Here is a 17,417-nt window from a genome sequence, read left to right as displayed (position 1 = left end):
AGTTGTGTTCACAGCATGGGTGGATGCCAACAGCTGTGGGGAAGCTATTAAGGTACTTCCAGTAACTTTCACTTATTAAAGGTCACTCGCAATTATTTGTGTGTGAGGTATTCAACTCCAGAGACTAGGTGTTCAATAAAAACACCATCATGGCTGGGCGTGGTTGCACACTTGGGAGGCAGAGGCAGGAGGATCTCTGTGAGTTCAAGGCCAGCCTGGTCTACATAGCCAAGGCTAACACAGAGAAACCCTGTCTCAAAAAACCAAAAACCAAACCAAACCAAAAAACAAAACACCATCGCCCTGGGATCTGAACCTGTTTCTACCATTCTAGGTAAGGTAACAAATTGGCTTGCTGAGGGACATTAAGCAGCACCAGCTGGGGTCCTGTGGCCCCGGCCATCCTTGCTTGGCCCCACACTTACCTTTTTGCCCAGGGTTGCCAGGCATCCCTGCCATCCCTTTAAATCCGGGACTTCCAGGATGACCACGCTCGCCCGACATACCAGCGTCACCTCTGTCTCCAGACAGGCCTTTCATGCCCACAGGGCCCGGGACACCAGGGTCACCAGGCTCACCCCTGTCTCCAGGCAAACCTGTTAGAGAAGCAAAATTAAAAGGGGAGTAGGGCCGCCCACCCCCTTAGGCTGCCTTTGAGAAGATAAGTTTCCTTGGGAAAAAAAAACCCAGAAGACTGTCCTGACTGAGATGATGAGTCTGTGAGGCCTGTGGGGAGAGACTTCCTAGAGAGGTTGCTGTGGCAGAGCTGAGGCTGACTATGAGTGTGGCTCTCTCCACAGATGGGTCCTTGTTCCATAAACAGGGATCTGTGGTGATGGCATGGAGCGCAACAGGGGACTGCTGGCTTTGATAGGTGCAATGGCCCAGGGTTAGCCAAGAGCTCAGGACTCAGCAAGAGGCCGACGCTTGGTAAGCCCTGATTCTCTGGTCAGTCCTGATCCTGCAGACTACTACTGTCTCCCCTTCCCCCTGCCCCCATCCCTTGCCACCATAGCAAGGAGCTAGTGGGTTTTAGATGCCCCCTAATTACATTTGTCTATTTCCAATCTCTACTGGCCTCCAGCTTGGTATTCATCACTTTCTACCCCTCCCTACCTCTGTACCCAGACCACTGCTCCTCTCCTTCAAAAAGACCTCAGCCCAACCCCGGGGCCACTGTGCCTCTGTTCTGCCTGCCCCTCTCTTATGGGTCCTCTCTCCAACTCTAGTACCCCCTGCCTCCTTCTCTGTGCCAGGATCTTCCTAGCTGCCTGGCTCCTTGGTCTCTGAGATACGAAGCTCCCAGCTCCAGCCTCTGCCTGCCTGAGCCTGGCCGAACGCAAGCGTGTTCTGTGTGAGACCATCTACTAAGCAAAGCGTGGCTCCTTTAGAGCGGGGCCTTCGTGTTTCTCCTCATAGGCCACGTGTGGGAACGAGGCCTCTGGTGAGCTCTTACAACATGTTAGCAGGAGGCTTCTCCACACTTGTCACCTTGTAAACCCAGGCGTCAGCAAGGGACACAGGAAAGCGGGCTTCTCTGGGGTCCAGGCAGTAGTTTATAGGGACCTTTGAGACCAGGACACCAGAAAAGGCCTGGTTTGCAAGGGGGCAGGGGTCTGTGTGCATAGTTGATTACTTAAGGAGATAGCGAAGACATCTGCAAAATTATTTCCTGACTGTGGCAAACCAGGGATTAGAGTTTTTTTTTAAGTTGAGGAGTTTAAAAAAAAAAAAAAATATATATATATATATACACACATATATTTCTGTTAAGAACTTTCCCATGAACTGGCTGTGGTGGTGCATGCCTTTAATCCCAACAATCAGGGAGGCAGAGGTAGGCAGATTGCTGTGAGTTCAAGGCCAGGCTGGTCTTCAAAGCAAGTCCAGGACAGCCAGAGCTACACAGAGAAACCCTGTCTCAAAAAACCGAAGGGGGTGGGGGGAAGAGCTCGCCCATGGCACAGGTAAAACCTTCCTACTTAAAAAAAATGTTTGTAATGAGCAGAACAAACGATTAGGAAGCTAGAAGCAGTGGCTTATCACTGCAGTAGCTGAGGCAGGAGAATTGCTACAGCCCAGAGGTTTGAGACCAGTCTGGGCAACATGGTTAGATTGTGTCTCACAAAATCATAACAAAACTCAGCAAGTGTTTGTTGGCTCCCGAGATGCAGAAGCTTTGGGTCAGCTTTGTGCTGAGTATGCTGGGAGAGCTAACAGCTCCTGGGTCTGGCAGCCCGCCATGGTCTGTCAGTGTCTGACTGACATCTCCACCCCGAGTTCCTGTCCTGTCACTCTGAATGTCACCTCTCCATATCAGAGCAGAGGGTCTGAACCTCTGCAGTGGAATTCTTTATTTTCTCTCATACAATGACAGCCAGGCCCTCAACATACATGACATGTGGCCAGGCTGAGCGGCCCCCTCTGATTGCTTAACTTCTTTTTGATAAAATACAGGACATGCTTTCAGAACCTCTTGCAGTTCTTTGGGGGTTCCTTGGAACTCAGTTTGAGGAAACCCCTGGGAAAGACTGTCAGGATGGTTGTTAGCACCAGTGAGGGCCCCATACATTCCTGGGATGCTGAGGTCTTACCTCCAAGGCCGATGGAGCCTGGTAGCCCCAAGGGTCCCTCTCGGCCAGGAGCTCCTGGGAATCCATGCTGTCCTGGGGGTCCAGGCAGTCCTGGCTGTCCCGAAGGTCCTGGGAAGCCTGGCTGTCCTTTAAGACCCGGCATCCCGGGCATCCCCTGACTTCCTGCAGGGATCAGAGACAAGAGCTGTGAGAACATCTCTGCTTGTCGACACAGACAACACCTACTTGGTCAGACTCAGTCTATAAAAATATCAGTGGGAGTAGTCAGTCAGGACTGCAGAAAGTCTGCACACCCTGGGAGTCAGTCAGGACTGCAGAAAGTCTGCACACCCTGGGAGTCAGTCAGGACTGCAGAAAGTCTGCACACCCTGGGAGTCAGTCAGGACTGCAGAAAGTCTGTACACCCTGGGAGTCAGTCAGGACTGCATAAAGTCTGCACACCCTGGGAGTCAGTCAGGACTGCAGAAAGTCTGCACACCCTGGGAGTCAGTCAGGACTGCATAAAGTCTGCACACCCTGGGAGTCAGTCAGGACTGCAGAAAGTCTGCACACCCTGGGAGTCAGTCAGGACTGCAGAAAGTCTGCACACCCTGGGAGTCAGTCAGGACTGCAGAAAGTCTGTACACCCTGGGAGTCAGTCAGGACTGCATAAAGTCTGCACACCCTGGGAGTCAGTCAGGACTGCAGAAAGTCTGCACACCCTGGGAGTCAGTCAGGACTGCAGAAAGTCTGTACACCCTGGGAGTCAGTCAGGACTGCAGAAAGTCTGCACACTCTGGAAGTCAGTCAGGACTACAGAAAGTATGCACACCCTGGGAGTCAGTCAGGACTGCAGAAAGTCTGCACACCACAAGGGGGTGCAGAGGAGAAGGCCACAAAAGCACTGGGAGGCCAGTGTCTTGAGCACTTCCTTCTGCCTTTGCACTTTGTGAATATTCCAGGAAAGAGAAACTTGCCTGATGTTGCACTGTAAAACCTTTTTTAGTCTAGCTATTTCAGCTTGCCAATATTAGCATGCAGCCACATTTAAAAGTATTCTTGAGGACTGGGCAGGTAGCCCAGTGGAAGACCCAAGTTCACTTCCCAGAATCCATGTAACTCCAGCTGCAGGGGCTCTGACGCCCTCTCCTGGCCCCTTTGTGTACTTGCACTCACTTGTACCCTCCCACAGACATAACCCACATAAACATAATTAGAAAATACAAAATAAATCTTTAAAAAAAAAAAAAAAAAAAATATATATATATATATATATATATATATATATATATCAAACATTTAGATGGCTAGGTGAATAGTGTCCAATTGTAGAGACACACTGGGGTGTGTTCAGTTCTCTTCCACCAGCCACCTGCTCTCAAGGCAGTGCTGTGAGGAAGAGTGTGAGGGTTGTGTCCTGGACACTGATGAAGCAAGCTAAAACAAAGGCCAAGCATTCTTTTTTCTTAAGGTAGGGACACATTTTTTAAAAAATTTGTTTGTTTATTGTATATGAGGGCTTTATCTGCAGAAGAGGGCATCAGATCACATTATAGATGGTTGTGAGCCACCATGTGGTTAACTGGGAATTGAACTCAGGACCTCTGGAAGAACAGGCAGAGCTCTTAACCACTGAGCCATCTCTCCAGCCCTGGCCAACCATTCTTAGTGCACTGTGCTGATTTACCAATCAGTGCCAGTGTGCCCCCAGCATCACTGCCCACACTAAGGCAAAAGCAAGAAACGTGCAGATGGGGTCGGGAGTGGCGTGAGCTGCAGGTGCGTGCTTTTGATTGTCGATAGGGTGTGCTGCTCTTAGTCTTTGCTCTTTAGTAGCTTTATTCTTTGGACAATTTGGCATTTTCTTACAGATGTTAATCCTACTCATGAAAAGCATATGAACTTAAGCATAACTTTGTTTTTACTGTGCAGACAATTAACATGCTTCTGGAAACGGAACACATTTCGGTATGCTGTGATATGTACACAGCATGTGAGCTCACATGTGTGTGTGTGTGTGTGTGCGCGCGCGCGCACATGCAGTTTCTTTTCCTGTGTTTGCCATGCCCCGCCCTCCCCGGTGGCTAGATACTATAGGCATCTGTTTTCTTCCAATGTTTCCCTTAGCAGTTGGTCTCTGACCCCCTTATATTTGGACACTTTCTGTTTTCTTTTTGGAGTGCACAAGGCCAGGCTGTCAAGGCCTGGTCTGTGTATTCCCTCATTGAACACACAGCCATGTCTCCAGATGGGCAGTGGGAGGAGAGAGAGGGTGGACGCAGAAGGACTGGCTTTGTCCTGGTTCCCACAGGACCTGTAGTCAGGCATCCCGACTGCTAGTGACTGGGGTTTATCAAGCCTTGTCACAGCGAGAGGTTGAATGAACAGGTGGTGGGTTTAGCAGAAGTCTGGAGTGGAGGTTGGGCATGGTGGCTCGGGTATGCAACCCTAGCACTCTGAGGGTTCATGCAGAAGGATTGTGAGTTTAGGGCTAGCCTGGGCTACATGGTGAGGGTGTTTCAAGAAAATTAAAGGAGATGAAAAGGAAAGAAAAGAAAAGAAAAAAAAAAAAGAAAGAAAAGAAAAGGGTTTGAAGCTAGGTTCCCTGAGGAGCATAGGTGTAATGCTGGCTCCCCTATTTTTTGCTTATTTTTTTCAAATTTGCATCATTAGATTGAAGAGCTGGTGGGGGGTAAGTTGGTAGGAAGGGCCATGCCAAAGCAGGCAGGCAATGTGGTGGGCTGGAGAGTTATGACAGAGCACCAGGCTCCCTCCCTGACAAGCACACTAGGTCACAAGTGGAGGCCCATCCTGCAGTTTCTGGGATGTGTCCTTCCCAGTCTTCACACTACAGGTCTGAGGAGAACTCGGGGCTACATGGTGAGGGCTGGGAACCAGAGCAGATGTCAGTGGGTCAGGAGTTGTGAAGGGTCTCAAGGCTACTGTCTCTTGGCTATGGAGGGTTAATATGTTGTCAACTTCAACATTCCACAGCTATGCTGGGATTGAGAGAAATCAGAACAAGACCACATCCTTTCACATGTACCTGGTGGGCTTCTTACCAACGCCCCTGAGAAGGACACTGGGCTAACCCTGGGGGACCGCAGTGCAGCTGGGACACACCCCTTTGCCTGTCAGGTGACTCACCTCTGAATCCTGGTGGTCCTATTTCTCCTGGGAGCCCCTTTAGCCCAGGCTGTCCTGGTAATCCAGCATCTCCCCGGGGCCCAGGTTGGGCCCCTAGGACTTCTCCTGGAATCCCTCTGTCCCCAGGGGGTCCAGCTGGCCCTGGAAGTCCAACGGGGCCTGGAGGTCCATCTGGGCCAGGAAGGCCTGGGGCACCTTTGGATCCTCGAGGTCCCATGAACCCTGTAACAAAACAAGGGTGGTACCCTTAGTCACGAGTCAACGTCATCACGTTCTGAGAGAGTGTTGACCAGAGTGGAGAAAGAGGCTGGGTGTGGCGTGGTCGTTAGGAGGGTGCTCTGCCCCCTGAGAGGCTGCGCACTGCCCTCTCTCACTGCCAGCTTTCAGACTCTCTGCTGTGTCAAAGCACAAGAGAATGACGTAAGTAGACCCCAACCCTAGAGATGGTGGTCAACAGGGACAGAGCAGGAAAACGTGAACGGCAGTCACAGGCGTGTTCTGTGTGGCACGGATGAGTGACCATCAGACTGTGTGCTTAGTCTTTCTGTTTTGGGATAGTGTCGTTGCGTAGCCCTGGCTAGCTCGGGACTTTGTCTGCCTGCCTCTGCCTTCTGAGCGCTGGGAATACAGGTGGTCACCATCATGCCAGGCACTGTGTGCTTATCCTTAACCTTCTACCCATCTGGACTAAGGACATTCTGGGGGAGATCGCTTGGTGGCGAGGAGCACAGGCAGCTCCTGCAGAGGACCTAGGTTTGATTCTCAGCATCCACATAGTGGCACACAAACTGTCCTTAACTCCAGTTCCAGGGCATCTTCTAGTCTAGTCTTCAGGTACCAGGCATGCATGTGGTGTGCACATCTACATGCAGAAAAATACTCTTACACATTAAAAAAAAAAAAAAAAAAAAAGCTGGGGCAACTAGTAGAGTGCACTGTGGTGACCCTGAAACAATGAGGTCACCAGGGCACTGACTTCATCAATATGTTAATCCCTTTATGGATTAGTAACATAGTGGCATTATGGGGAGGTTATAAAGGCGGCCATGAAGGGGTGGGGCTATATCTTTCCCTGGGTCTACCTCTACTGCCCCTTTCTCTGCTTCCTGGCCACCTTGGTGTGAAAAGCCCTGCTATGCTCACCCCACCATGATGAATGGATGCCTGTGAACCGTGAGCTTAAATAAATCCTCCCCATTGTGGGTCGCCTTCTCTGGTGTGCAGGTCATGCAAACCTAGCTCCAGACTGGTAACCAATGGTGTCAGGGTTGTCTATACATTCAGAATGCTCTCAGGAGAGGACAATGCTAGAATGTTCACTATCCACTGAGGGAAACCTCATTGTGTCGCGTCTCCTGTTTCTGTAAGATCTCTGCCACAATCCAGTGCAACATCAATGACAAAAGTCAAGCATTTGGCTTCACAACAGCATGGACAACAGTTATCAGCTAGTGTGACCGGAATAGCTTTTACATCCTGGAAGATAACTGAGCTGGGGTGGACCTGATCATACACGAGCCATTTCCTGAGGGTAAGGGAGTGTGCTGACTCACCTGGGGGTCCTGGGAAGCCTTCACGACCTGGATCTCCTGGAAAGCCCTTGAGTCCTTGTTCTCCAGAAGCTCCTGGGGATCCTGGTATTCCTCTGATGCCTTTGACACCTAGACAACACCCAAGGAAACCAGAGGCTCATCAGATGCTCTGAGCACCAACAGGATGTGACCTAGCTTCCCCGTGAACCAATGAAGTCTATCGTGGAGTTTGGAAGTAAGGAAATTGGGGGAGGCCACAAGATGGCTCTCACTGTATGTTCCCAGCAGGGGCCCAGTGCTTACTAGACGCGTGTGCATGCGCGCGCGCACGCACGCGCACACACACACACACATACACGTTTTTCCTTGTTTTTTTTGAGACAGGGTTTCTCTGTGTCACACACACACATACACACACGCACACATACACACGTTTTTTCCTAGTTTTTTTTTGAGACAGGGTTTCTCTGTGTCACACATACACACACACACACACACACACACACACACACACACACGCGCGCGTGCGCGCACACACACTTTTTTCCTTTTTTTTTTTTTTTTTGAGACAGGGTTTCTCTGTGTAGCCCTGGCTGTCCTGGAACTCACTCTGTAGACCAGGCTGGCCTCGAACTCCTGTAGATCTTCTTGTCTCTGCCTCCTAAGAGTGTGGACACTAAAGGCATGCACTACCATGCACAGCACTGTGTATACATTCTTTACATTGTGCGTGAGAGGAGGCTTCCCTGGGAAGTGCTCACAGTTGTGGCAGTTTTGGGATGGCAGAACCCCACCGTGTCCGGCAGTGAACCCCACTGTGTCCAGCGGTGACCAGGCATGCAGAGCCAGTGAAAGGGAACCCAGGTGGGAAACCTCAAGCCATGGCATGAAGGCTGAATATTACCTGTGGGGCCTGGGGGTCCTGGCTGGCCAGGTGATCCTGTGGGCCCTCCAGCACAACCTAGAGGCAAGAGAGAGAGATGGGTGAGCTGAAATGACATCCGTGCTGAGGCTCACTGCCTGGGCACCACTGTGGTCAGAAGCAGACTGGCTACTACTTAACGCCCAGATCAACTTAATGATCTGATTACTCCTGGCTCAGATGACAATCAAAGTTGTAAAGAAGCCAGAATATTAACATAAAGTGCAAATGAAGTCAGTCTAATAAAAATTGGTACTGAGTTAGCAAATACTATTTCCTCATGGGGGACAATAGCCTTGACCCAGTCAAATCAATGTGGGTTCCCACAGGTCCAAGGGGAAGGTTTCTTCATTGGAAAATATCTGTTAGCAGATGGACACACTTTGTGATTTCTAAAGAAATTCTTTGGTTTCTTTGTGAATTTGAATTGTTCAGAGTTAGCCGTAGTGATAAGCTGCTTTGAGCAGATGCAAAGTTAAATCTGGTGCTGTGGTCTGAATAGGGATGTCCCCTATAGGCTCCTGTAGGCTCTTATAATGAAATGTGTGGTCACTAGGGAGTGGTGCTCCTTGAGAGAGACTGGGAGGTGTGGCCTTGTTGGAAGAAGTGTGTCATGAGGGGTGGGCTTTGGGGTTTAAAAAGCTTAAGTCAGGCCCAGTGTCTCTCTTTTCCTGCTGCCTATGATTTCGAATTTAGACCTCTCAGCTATTTCTCTAGCACCGTGTCTGCCTGTGGGCTGGCATGCTTCCCATTGTGATGAACATGGATGAAGCCTCTGAACCGTGAGCCAGCTGCAATTAAATGCTTCCTTTGTAAGAGTTGCTGAGGCCATGGTGTCTCTTCACAGCAGGAGAGCAGTGATGCCCACCAGAGCACCAGGCGCTCCTGGGGCCCAGGGTGACAGTGCTCAGCCGTCCTCTCTGCCGAGGGCCCTTCACTAGAGAAAGAGGTCTCGCAAGCACTGCTTTTCCAGGGGTCATTCTTGCCCACCCACAAGAACACAGGCCAGGCTCCCATGGGGCACTCACCAGCGAGACCCATGTTTTGCAGCCCCCCCAGGGTGGCAACACAGTCTAGCTCTTCAGCATCATACCTGGCTGAACAACCACTTGCTGGCCGCCTCCAATAGGCCTTTTCACACTCGTGTCACAATCTGGAGGGGCACAAACAAAGAAGGAGGCACGATTAGAACCAGTGAAAGTCATCGATGTGTGTGTACCTGTGTGCACATGCGCATGCAAGAGTTTGAGTGTGCACTTGTGCATGAGGTGCTGGGCAGGCTGGGTGTGGGTGCCCTCGTTTGGACCAAAGAAGCTCGACATTCCAGCTGCCTACAGAGAGGACCATGGTCCCAGGGAGTGTGTGGTGCACATCTGTCCAGGTGCTGTGAACAGATGTGGAGCATAATGTCCCTGCCTGGTTCCCTGGGCACACATGCACGGGGCTAGAGGAACAGGGGACACACACATGCCAGCTGCCCCAGGACTCAGGAGGGCAAGGGCAGGACTCCTTCATACCTATCTGTCCTGGGGTTCCTGGGAGACCTGGAGGACCAGGGAAGCCTGGGGGTCCTGGCAGTCCAGCGTCTCCAGGGAAACCACGCTCGCCTTTTGGGCCTGGCAAGCCCTGTCCCGGAGGACCCACCTCTCCTGGAAAGCCCTTGGTTCCAGGTACGCCAGGGACACCTGCGTCCCCTGGAGGGCCTTTGATGCCGTCACCCTGTAAGAGAATCCCAGTTACCTTCCCGTGCATACAGACATCTTCCCAGTCTCCCCTCCCCGACTTCTCTGGAATATTCTGTGCTGTAGGTCAAAAGCAGGTCTGCTGGGAGGAAAACGTCTACCCAGGCGGTGATGGTGAAGTTAGGGTTCACAGCACTTCCTCTCAGCACAGTGAGTGTGTGTGTGTGTGTGTGTGAGTGTGTGTGTGTGTGTGTGTGAGTGTGTGTGTATGAGTGTGTGTGTGTGTGTGTGTGAGTGTGTGTGTGGGGGGTCAGCTTGGGAGACACACGTTTATATTCAGGACCACGGGCACAGGACCTCTAGCCCAACCGCTAGAAGTGTCTGCTGTTCACATTGTTAAAAGAAAGGAAGGGAGGGAGGTAGAAGAGGAGGAGCGCGTGCTCCTGGAATAAGGGGTGCCCACAGGATCGAAGTGAGGACAGGCTAGGGGTCCTGTCCAGTGGCATGCCTGTGGTGATGATACCAGCCAGGTGGGGACACGTGGGTGGGCAATAGACGGACAACAGCAGGGAGTAGCGTGCCCTGGGCAGTGGGAAGAGATAGCTCTCACAAGGCAGGACCCTGCAGGGTATCCGGTATCAGCGCTGTCTATAGCTAATGAGATGCCGCATGTCCCAGCACGCCTACAGTTGTGGGTGAAAGCTGGACTTCTGAAGGCAGGCATGCGGGAGCTGGTGAGAAGCCATCCTGCCCGTGATATTACTTTTCTCCTTTGTGTTCAAAGGCAAGACAGCATTATGGGAATGCCACTGGGCCAAGCTCTCTTTCTGTCTGTGGGACCCTCAAGGGCATGTGTGCACCTACAGTTTAGCCTCTCTGTGTGTACGGTTAACAGATCAAGACTTCCCATTTCACAAGGCCCCCAGAAATCACAAAGCAGACAGCCTAGATTTAGGTGGTGGATGGTGGGTAGGCTTTCTGTAGGTAGACATTTTGTTCTTGGCTTAGGTTGTAGCAAGGTTTGTGAACACTGAGGGAGACCACCACTCCAACACCTGCGTGGGGACAGTGAGCGAAGACCCTCTCCTGGCAACAAGGGGTCTTATTCCATAGCAGAACCTAACGGATATTTCTCTACTCTTTGAAGTGCCCGCCCTAGCCTTGACACTTTACTCCACTTGCTAGTCTTTAAAGACACCCGCTGACTAAAACAGAGTGGACCTGTCCTGGGCCAAGGTCAGGGCCATGACCCCTCAAATGTTTAAAGGAAGATCATGAAGGAACTGATGAGGGGGCTGGGCTGCCCTCAGCATGGGCAGCTGCCTACCGGAGGGCCAGGAAGGCCAGGGAATCCATCAAGCCCGTCACGTCCTGGGATGCCGTCATCACCTTTCATCCCATGTACACCTGGCACACCTGGCTGTCCTCGCTCACCTGGGAGAGATCTGCGTGTGAACCTATGCATACAGGGACCCACAGGTTGTTAACTGAGGCAAATGTTGAGTCGCGGAGAACTAACCTTTGGTGGTGACTGTTCTAGAATCTCCCTTCGCTCCCTTTCGTCCAGGAACTCCAGTGGGGCCCTGGGCTCCCTGTGGACAGAAACACATGGATGTCTCTTACTCCTTCAGACTCTTGAAAGGATTTTAAGTTATACAGTTTGTGGTCCACTGGCTGTCTGAAAGAACTCTCCACAGTGCCGGGAACACTGCATCTGGGCTCTGGGAAGGTGGACACTAGCACCAGTGTCCATCAGATGGCTAGTCCAGCTGTGAGAATGATGCTCAGGACAGCTGAAATGTGACCAGCAGCTCAAAAAGGACCCAGGGGTTCTTAAATTCAGCAACTTTGAGAAGCACCAACACGGATTTTTAAAAAAATACGTTTCTTGAGACCGGGTTTCTCTGTGTAATAGTCCTGACGGTCCTGGAACTCTTTGTAGACCAGGCTGGCCTCAAACTCTCAGAGATCTTCCTGCCTCTGCCTCCCTAGTGCTGGGATTAAAGTTGGGCGATACCACACCTAGCTGGTGGCTTAACTCTCAACTACAGTCATTAGAGTCCAAACCGGAAATGAGCCTTTTGGGCAAGGGGTAGGCATGGCCATTTATGGGGATGGGGAGATGGCTAAGAACACTTGCTGTTCTTGCTGAGGACTCAGGATCAGTTACCTCCCAGCACCCACATGGCAGCTCACAACCATCTGTAACTTCAGTTCCAGGGGAGCTGACGCTTCCTTCTGGCCTCTGCGACAATGCAAGCTCATCCTCTTTCTTCTCTGTCTCTCTGTCTCTGTCTCTCTTTCTGCACATGGACAAAACACTCATACACATAAAACAAAACAAAAATAAATCTATAAAAGCAGACGTGGTCACTTTCTGTCTAGATGTAACCAACTGAGAACAGCAGCATCTTTTGCAAAGCGAGGCTGACAACATCGAGGGAAGTCATGCCTCAGAGAGCCCTTACGTCAGGGGATCTCAGACCGTAGGCTGTGAGATCACTGCAGCTCCACAGGGTAGAAATGGTCTGGGATTGGACTTCCATGTGTAAGGCATTACCTGTGGTGTATCTGGGGATGCCTGAGTGTTGGTTTAATTGAACGGAATGTTGCACGTGGACATCCTTGGGCTACAGAATTCCAGGGGAACTTGATTTACTGAGTTTGTTCTCGGCAGAGAAGGGAAACCCTTCTGATGCTCAGAGCAGCTGTTCACACACAGGTGGCACCCAGTGGGTGTTTACTGCCCAGTTCTTGTGCTTCAAGCACTCTGCCAGGCTATATAGCACAAACACTAAAAACTAACCAGCCAAACAGCCGACTAACCAGCTAATTCACCATCCATCCATCCCTCCAACCATCCATCCGTCTGTCTGTCTACCCATCCACCCACCCACCCATCCTTCTATCTATCCATCCATCCGTCTGTCCGTCCATCCATCCATCTATCCATCCATCCAACTAACTAATCAGATAACCAGCCATGGTCACAGAATGCCATTCCATGCACTTTTACCAGCCATTTGGCCAATCAACAATCAACAATCCATTTATAGCTATACGTCCAATCCACTCAGCCACCCAGTCACAATCACACAGAGCCTTTTATGCAGGGTTGCTGTGCTCATAGACATATAGTTAAATTCAGGACAACAACCACAGCCAGAGGCTGTTAGAGAAAAGCTCGCGGGTGTGTGTACACAGGCGGGAAGCAGGCACACTCTATAGGCTTCAGAGGTACCAAATGGGATCCCTTGGTGTCTAGGAGTGAGTAAGCTGAACAGCTGACGTCATCCTCCAGGACAGAGTGTGTGGCTTTCAGTTCATCACCTTTTCTGAACATGTTAACAATGCTCAGACTTAGAGAGTCAACTGTCCTTAAGCCATTTTTTTTTTCTCTTTTTGGTGTGTGTGTGTCAAGGTCTTGCTTATGTAGCCTCGGCTAGCCTCAGATTTGTGATCAGGCCAGGATCTTGCTTGGCTTAAGTTCTCTTTCATGTAGGGTTGAATTGTTGAAATTGCCTTTAGTTGGGTGCCTCAGGATTTTTTTTTCTCTATTGCTGAAGAGATAAATGATGGGACAGTCAGTGTGGTGGCATACACCTGTCATCTGACAGCCACTGTGGTGGATACACCTGTCATCTGGACAGCCAGTGTGGTGGATACACCTGTCATCCGGGCAGCCAGTGTGGTGGATACACCTGTCATCCGGACAGCCAGTGTGGTGGATACACCTGTCATCCGGGCAGCCAGTGTGGTGGATACACCTGTCATCCGGACAGCCAGTGTGGTGGATACACCTGTCATCTGGACAGCCAGTGTGGTGGATACACCTGTCATCTGGACAGCCAGTGTGGTGGATACACCTGTCATCTAGACAGCCAGTGTGGTGGATACACCTGTCATCTGGACAGCCAGTGTGGTGGATACACCTGTCATCCGGGCAGCCAGTGTGGTGGATACACCTGTCATCCGGACAGCCAGTGTGGTGGATACACCTGTCATCCGGACAGCCAGTGTGGTGGATACACCTGTCATCCGGACAGCCAGTGTGGTGGATACACCTGTCATCTGGGCAGCCAGTGTGGTGGCATACACCTGTCATCTGGACAGCCAGTGTGGTGGATACACCTGTCATCTGGACAGCCAGTGTGGTGGATACACCTGTCATCTGGACAGCCAGTGTAGTGGATACACCTGTCATCTAGACAGCCAGTGTGGTGGATACACCTGTCATCCGGACAGCCAGTGTGGTGGATACACCTGTCATCCGGGCAGCCAGTGTGGTGGATACACCTGTCATCCGGACAGCCAGTGTGGTGGATACACCTGTCATCTGGACAGCCAGTGTGGTGGATACACCTGTCATCTGGACAGCCAGTGTGGTGGATACACCTGTCATCTGGACAGCCAGTGTGGTGGTATACACCTGTCATCTGGACAGCCAGTGTGGTGGATACACCTGTCATCTGGACAGCCAGTGTGGTGGATACACCTGTCATCCGGGCAGCCAGTGTGGTGGATACACCTGTCATCCGGGCAGCCAGTGTGGCGGATACACCTGTTAGTCATCCCGGATTAAGGGAGGCTGAAATGGGAGCACTGCCTGGGAGATGTGGTGAGGCTGCCATATCTGTATGTACCCACACAGTAGTGTGGCCAGTGCTCCGCCCTCATGGCATGGCAGTCCTTAGGGTGGGCATGCACATTTTCCTCTCCTGCCTACCAGACAGAGGACATCTGTGTAGACACTTGAGAAGCCATAGGGCTGCAGTTCCTTACTCTAACCTGTAAGTGGAACCTAGGGTCCTGTGCCAACATCATGTCTAACTTTGAGAATAAATGGCTGCCTTCCATAGTGGCTTGGACTATTTCAGTCCAACAGGTGAAAGTTTTAAAGAGCTCATGGAAAAAAAAAGGTGGGTGGGGGTGGAGAGATGGCTTAGAGGTTCGGAGTGCCGCCTGCTCTTCCTAAGGTCCTGAGTTCAATTCCCAGCAACCACATGGTGGCTCACAACCATCTATAATATGATCTGATGCCCTCTTCTGACCTTCAGGTGTACATGGAGGCAGAACACTGTATAATAATAATAAATAAATCCAAAAAATTAAAATAAAAAAACAACAAAAAAAAACAAAGCCCATATGTCGGTGTGTAAATGTCTAGCCAGACTCAGACACCCGTCCGCTATGAGGTAATACTGGCCAGCAGGAGGCGCAGTTCTCTTACCTTGAATCCTGGGAATCCAGGGATCCCATGCACTCCTGGGTCTCCTTGGTCCCCTTTCTTTCCCAGCTCCCCATTGAAGCCAGGAAAACCCTTGGGTCCTGGCAGCCCTGGGAGACCCGTGATGAACTGGCCACATTGGCAATCTCCAGCTTCACCTGTGTGAATGGGAGAGCGGGGCAGGGTTAGGCTGGGCTTGGCATAGGGAGAAGACCACTCAGGTTGGGATTAGAGGCGTGCACTGGCACGCCTGGCTTCAGAATGTCTTGCACTAAGAAGTGCATATATGTGTTGAGGTGTCTTTTGGGGAGACTCTCCTCCAAATGTAAGGCGTGTTCTGTGTGACCTGTACACAGCCCGAAGTTAACTTTATCCAGTTTTGGGGTGGCTGTTTTGACTGTGACCCAGCAGATGACGTCATCCATGGAATCTCCCACCTGCTATGTCATACTGGTTCTCAAAAAACTTTCAGATTTTGGAGCATTTCAGATTTCAGGTCGGAATGCCTATCCTTTTCTTTCAAAAAGTGAATGAAGGGTGGGGGTGGGGTCAGCCTGAAAGGTAAGGTGACGTGGGGCTAGATTGTGGTCGCCATCCTGATCTTTCCACCCCAGCATTCCTCACCTTTCCATCCTTTCTGCCCTCGATTCCCTGGGAAACCCGAAGGCCCGGGGTAACCCACTCTTCCTTCTGATCCTTTCAGGCCAAACAGGAAGCCTAAGAGAAAACACATGGGACAAAAAAACTTGTGAGAAAGACAGATTCAGGTCCAGTACAGCCTCCCAGCCAAGTCTATCCCAGCTCCTTGCATCTCCAGCACGAGCACCTCCAAAGACAGTGGCATAGACAGCCACGCGGCCATGGCCCTCAGGGTGGAGCAGACCCTAGAACCTGCAAATTTAGCTTTTCCATCAGTGTATCGAGACCAATGTCTTTCCTTCTGAGAAACACTCAATCTAAAAGAAGAATTTGGCTTTTCATCTACGTAGCTGGAATTTCAAGATGACCACACACCCTCCAAGGGGCAGGCAGAAGAATTAGGATAACTCAGCTCTCTACTGTCTCCTTTTGGAGTGCATGCACAGCTGTGGGTGGATGCACAGCTGTGGGTGGATGCACACCTGTGGAGTGGATGCACAGCTGTGGGGCAGATGCACACCTGCACTCAGACCTTCTCACTTCTCCTTTCACTTATCTCTGCACATATGAACACATATGTAAACAAGCAAGTGTGTGGTCATGGTAACTAATGGGAATCATCCAGATTAATTGGTACAAGGCAAGGTTGACCTCAGTGAATGACCTTGACCCCAACCTTTCTCTTCTAGGTCTCTTTCCTCATCAAGAATAAGAGTAGTATTCACTGCAGTCCACAAATAAACACACACACACACACACACACACACACACACACACACACACACACCAGGTGACCAGATGAGACTCCATGAAGGCCACACTATTTTGAGAGGCCTTTGTGAAGACCGCCATCTGGTGGCGGACATCAGGCTACTTATCCCGGGGAGCATGGCTAGGAGCCATGGATGCCTCTGATCCTCACTGTCTCACTCTGGAGCCCAGTGACCCTCCTGTCTCAGCTGCCCAAGTGTTGTGATCACAGGTGTGAGCCACAAGCCTCGTCACACTAAATCCAGTGGTGCCCAGAGCCCCAGCAAACGCCTCTAAACTAGCTAGATGCTAGTGGCTATGCAGGAAGGAGAAAAGATAAAGGGAGCAGTAACTGCAAAGGCTTTTGCGCTCCTAGGGAGGCAGAGGTTTGTAGAAGAGGCCGCTGAGCACTGTTCTGTGTAATCTGATCTGGCTGCACCTCTAACACAGGCTCACTCGCTTGTCCATCCATTCACCACGAGCCGAGCCGGTGCCTGAGCTACACCAGGCAGCAAGCCAGGAGCTGTGTAGGCACTGGGAAGCAAGCCTGCCTCTGACAGGAGAGATGCAGAGACAAGACCAACCCACTCAGAAAACAAACATGAATTTTCAGACTACAGCCAGCACGGTGAGAGGGCATCGGGGAGTGGCAGGTTTTCAGAACTGGTGACGCCCACCGAGGGCTTTCTGAAGAAGTGACGTGAACAGCAGGTCTCAGAGGGAACTGGGCAGGCAGGGAGCCGAGGAGCATCCACAAATAGGACAGAGTGACCAAATGGCCCCTTAACAGTAGAGAGCCATAAGTAGGGGGTGTGCAAAGGGTACATGGAGGGTGTTGACGTGGAGGAGGGGAGGGGACCCTCTTGGGCTTTTATTCCTAAGGGCAAAAGGAGTCATGGAAGGGTTTAAGGAGAGAGGCTGCGCCATGCACTGTGGGCCCAGTGT

General features: G+C 51.1%; 1 protein-coding gene across 1 annotated transcript in view; it reads right to left on the bottom strand.

The window, feature by feature from the left end:
* Col4a2 (collagen type IV alpha 2 chain) overlaps window positions 1–17,417 on the bottom strand; it is a 48,048-nt gene that overhangs the window by 14,775 nt on the left and 15,856 nt on the right. Inside the window, exons 14-24 of the mRNA XM_051169445.1 lie at window positions 15,708–15,800; window positions 15,087–15,241; window positions 11,376–11,448; window positions 11,184–11,290; window positions 9,692–9,893; window positions 9,268–9,327; window positions 8,157–8,213; window positions 7,274–7,381; window positions 5,721–5,942; window positions 2,595–2,756; window positions 426–596 (exon numbers count right to left, since the gene is read on the bottom strand). Of these exons, the coding sequence (XP_051025402.1) occupies window positions 426–596; window positions 2,595–2,756; window positions 5,721–5,942; window positions 7,274–7,381; window positions 8,157–8,213; window positions 9,268–9,327; window positions 9,692–9,893; window positions 11,184–11,290; window positions 11,376–11,448; window positions 15,087–15,241; window positions 15,708–15,800 (1,410 nt within the window). The remainder of the gene's footprint in view (window positions 1–425; window positions 597–2,594; window positions 2,757–5,720; window positions 5,943–7,273; window positions 7,382–8,156; window positions 8,214–9,267; window positions 9,328–9,691; window positions 9,894–11,183; window positions 11,291–11,375; window positions 11,449–15,086; window positions 15,242–15,707; window positions 15,801–17,417) is intronic.

Source organism: Acomys russatus, chromosome 27, assembly GCF_903995435.1.
Source record: "Acomys russatus chromosome 27, mAcoRus1.1, whole genome shotgun sequence".
Taxonomy (NCBI): domain Eukaryota; kingdom Metazoa; phylum Chordata; class Mammalia; order Rodentia; family Muridae; genus Acomys; species Acomys russatus.
Note: the sequence above shows the minus strand (reverse complement) of the source record. Positions and strands in the feature narration are given on the sequence as shown.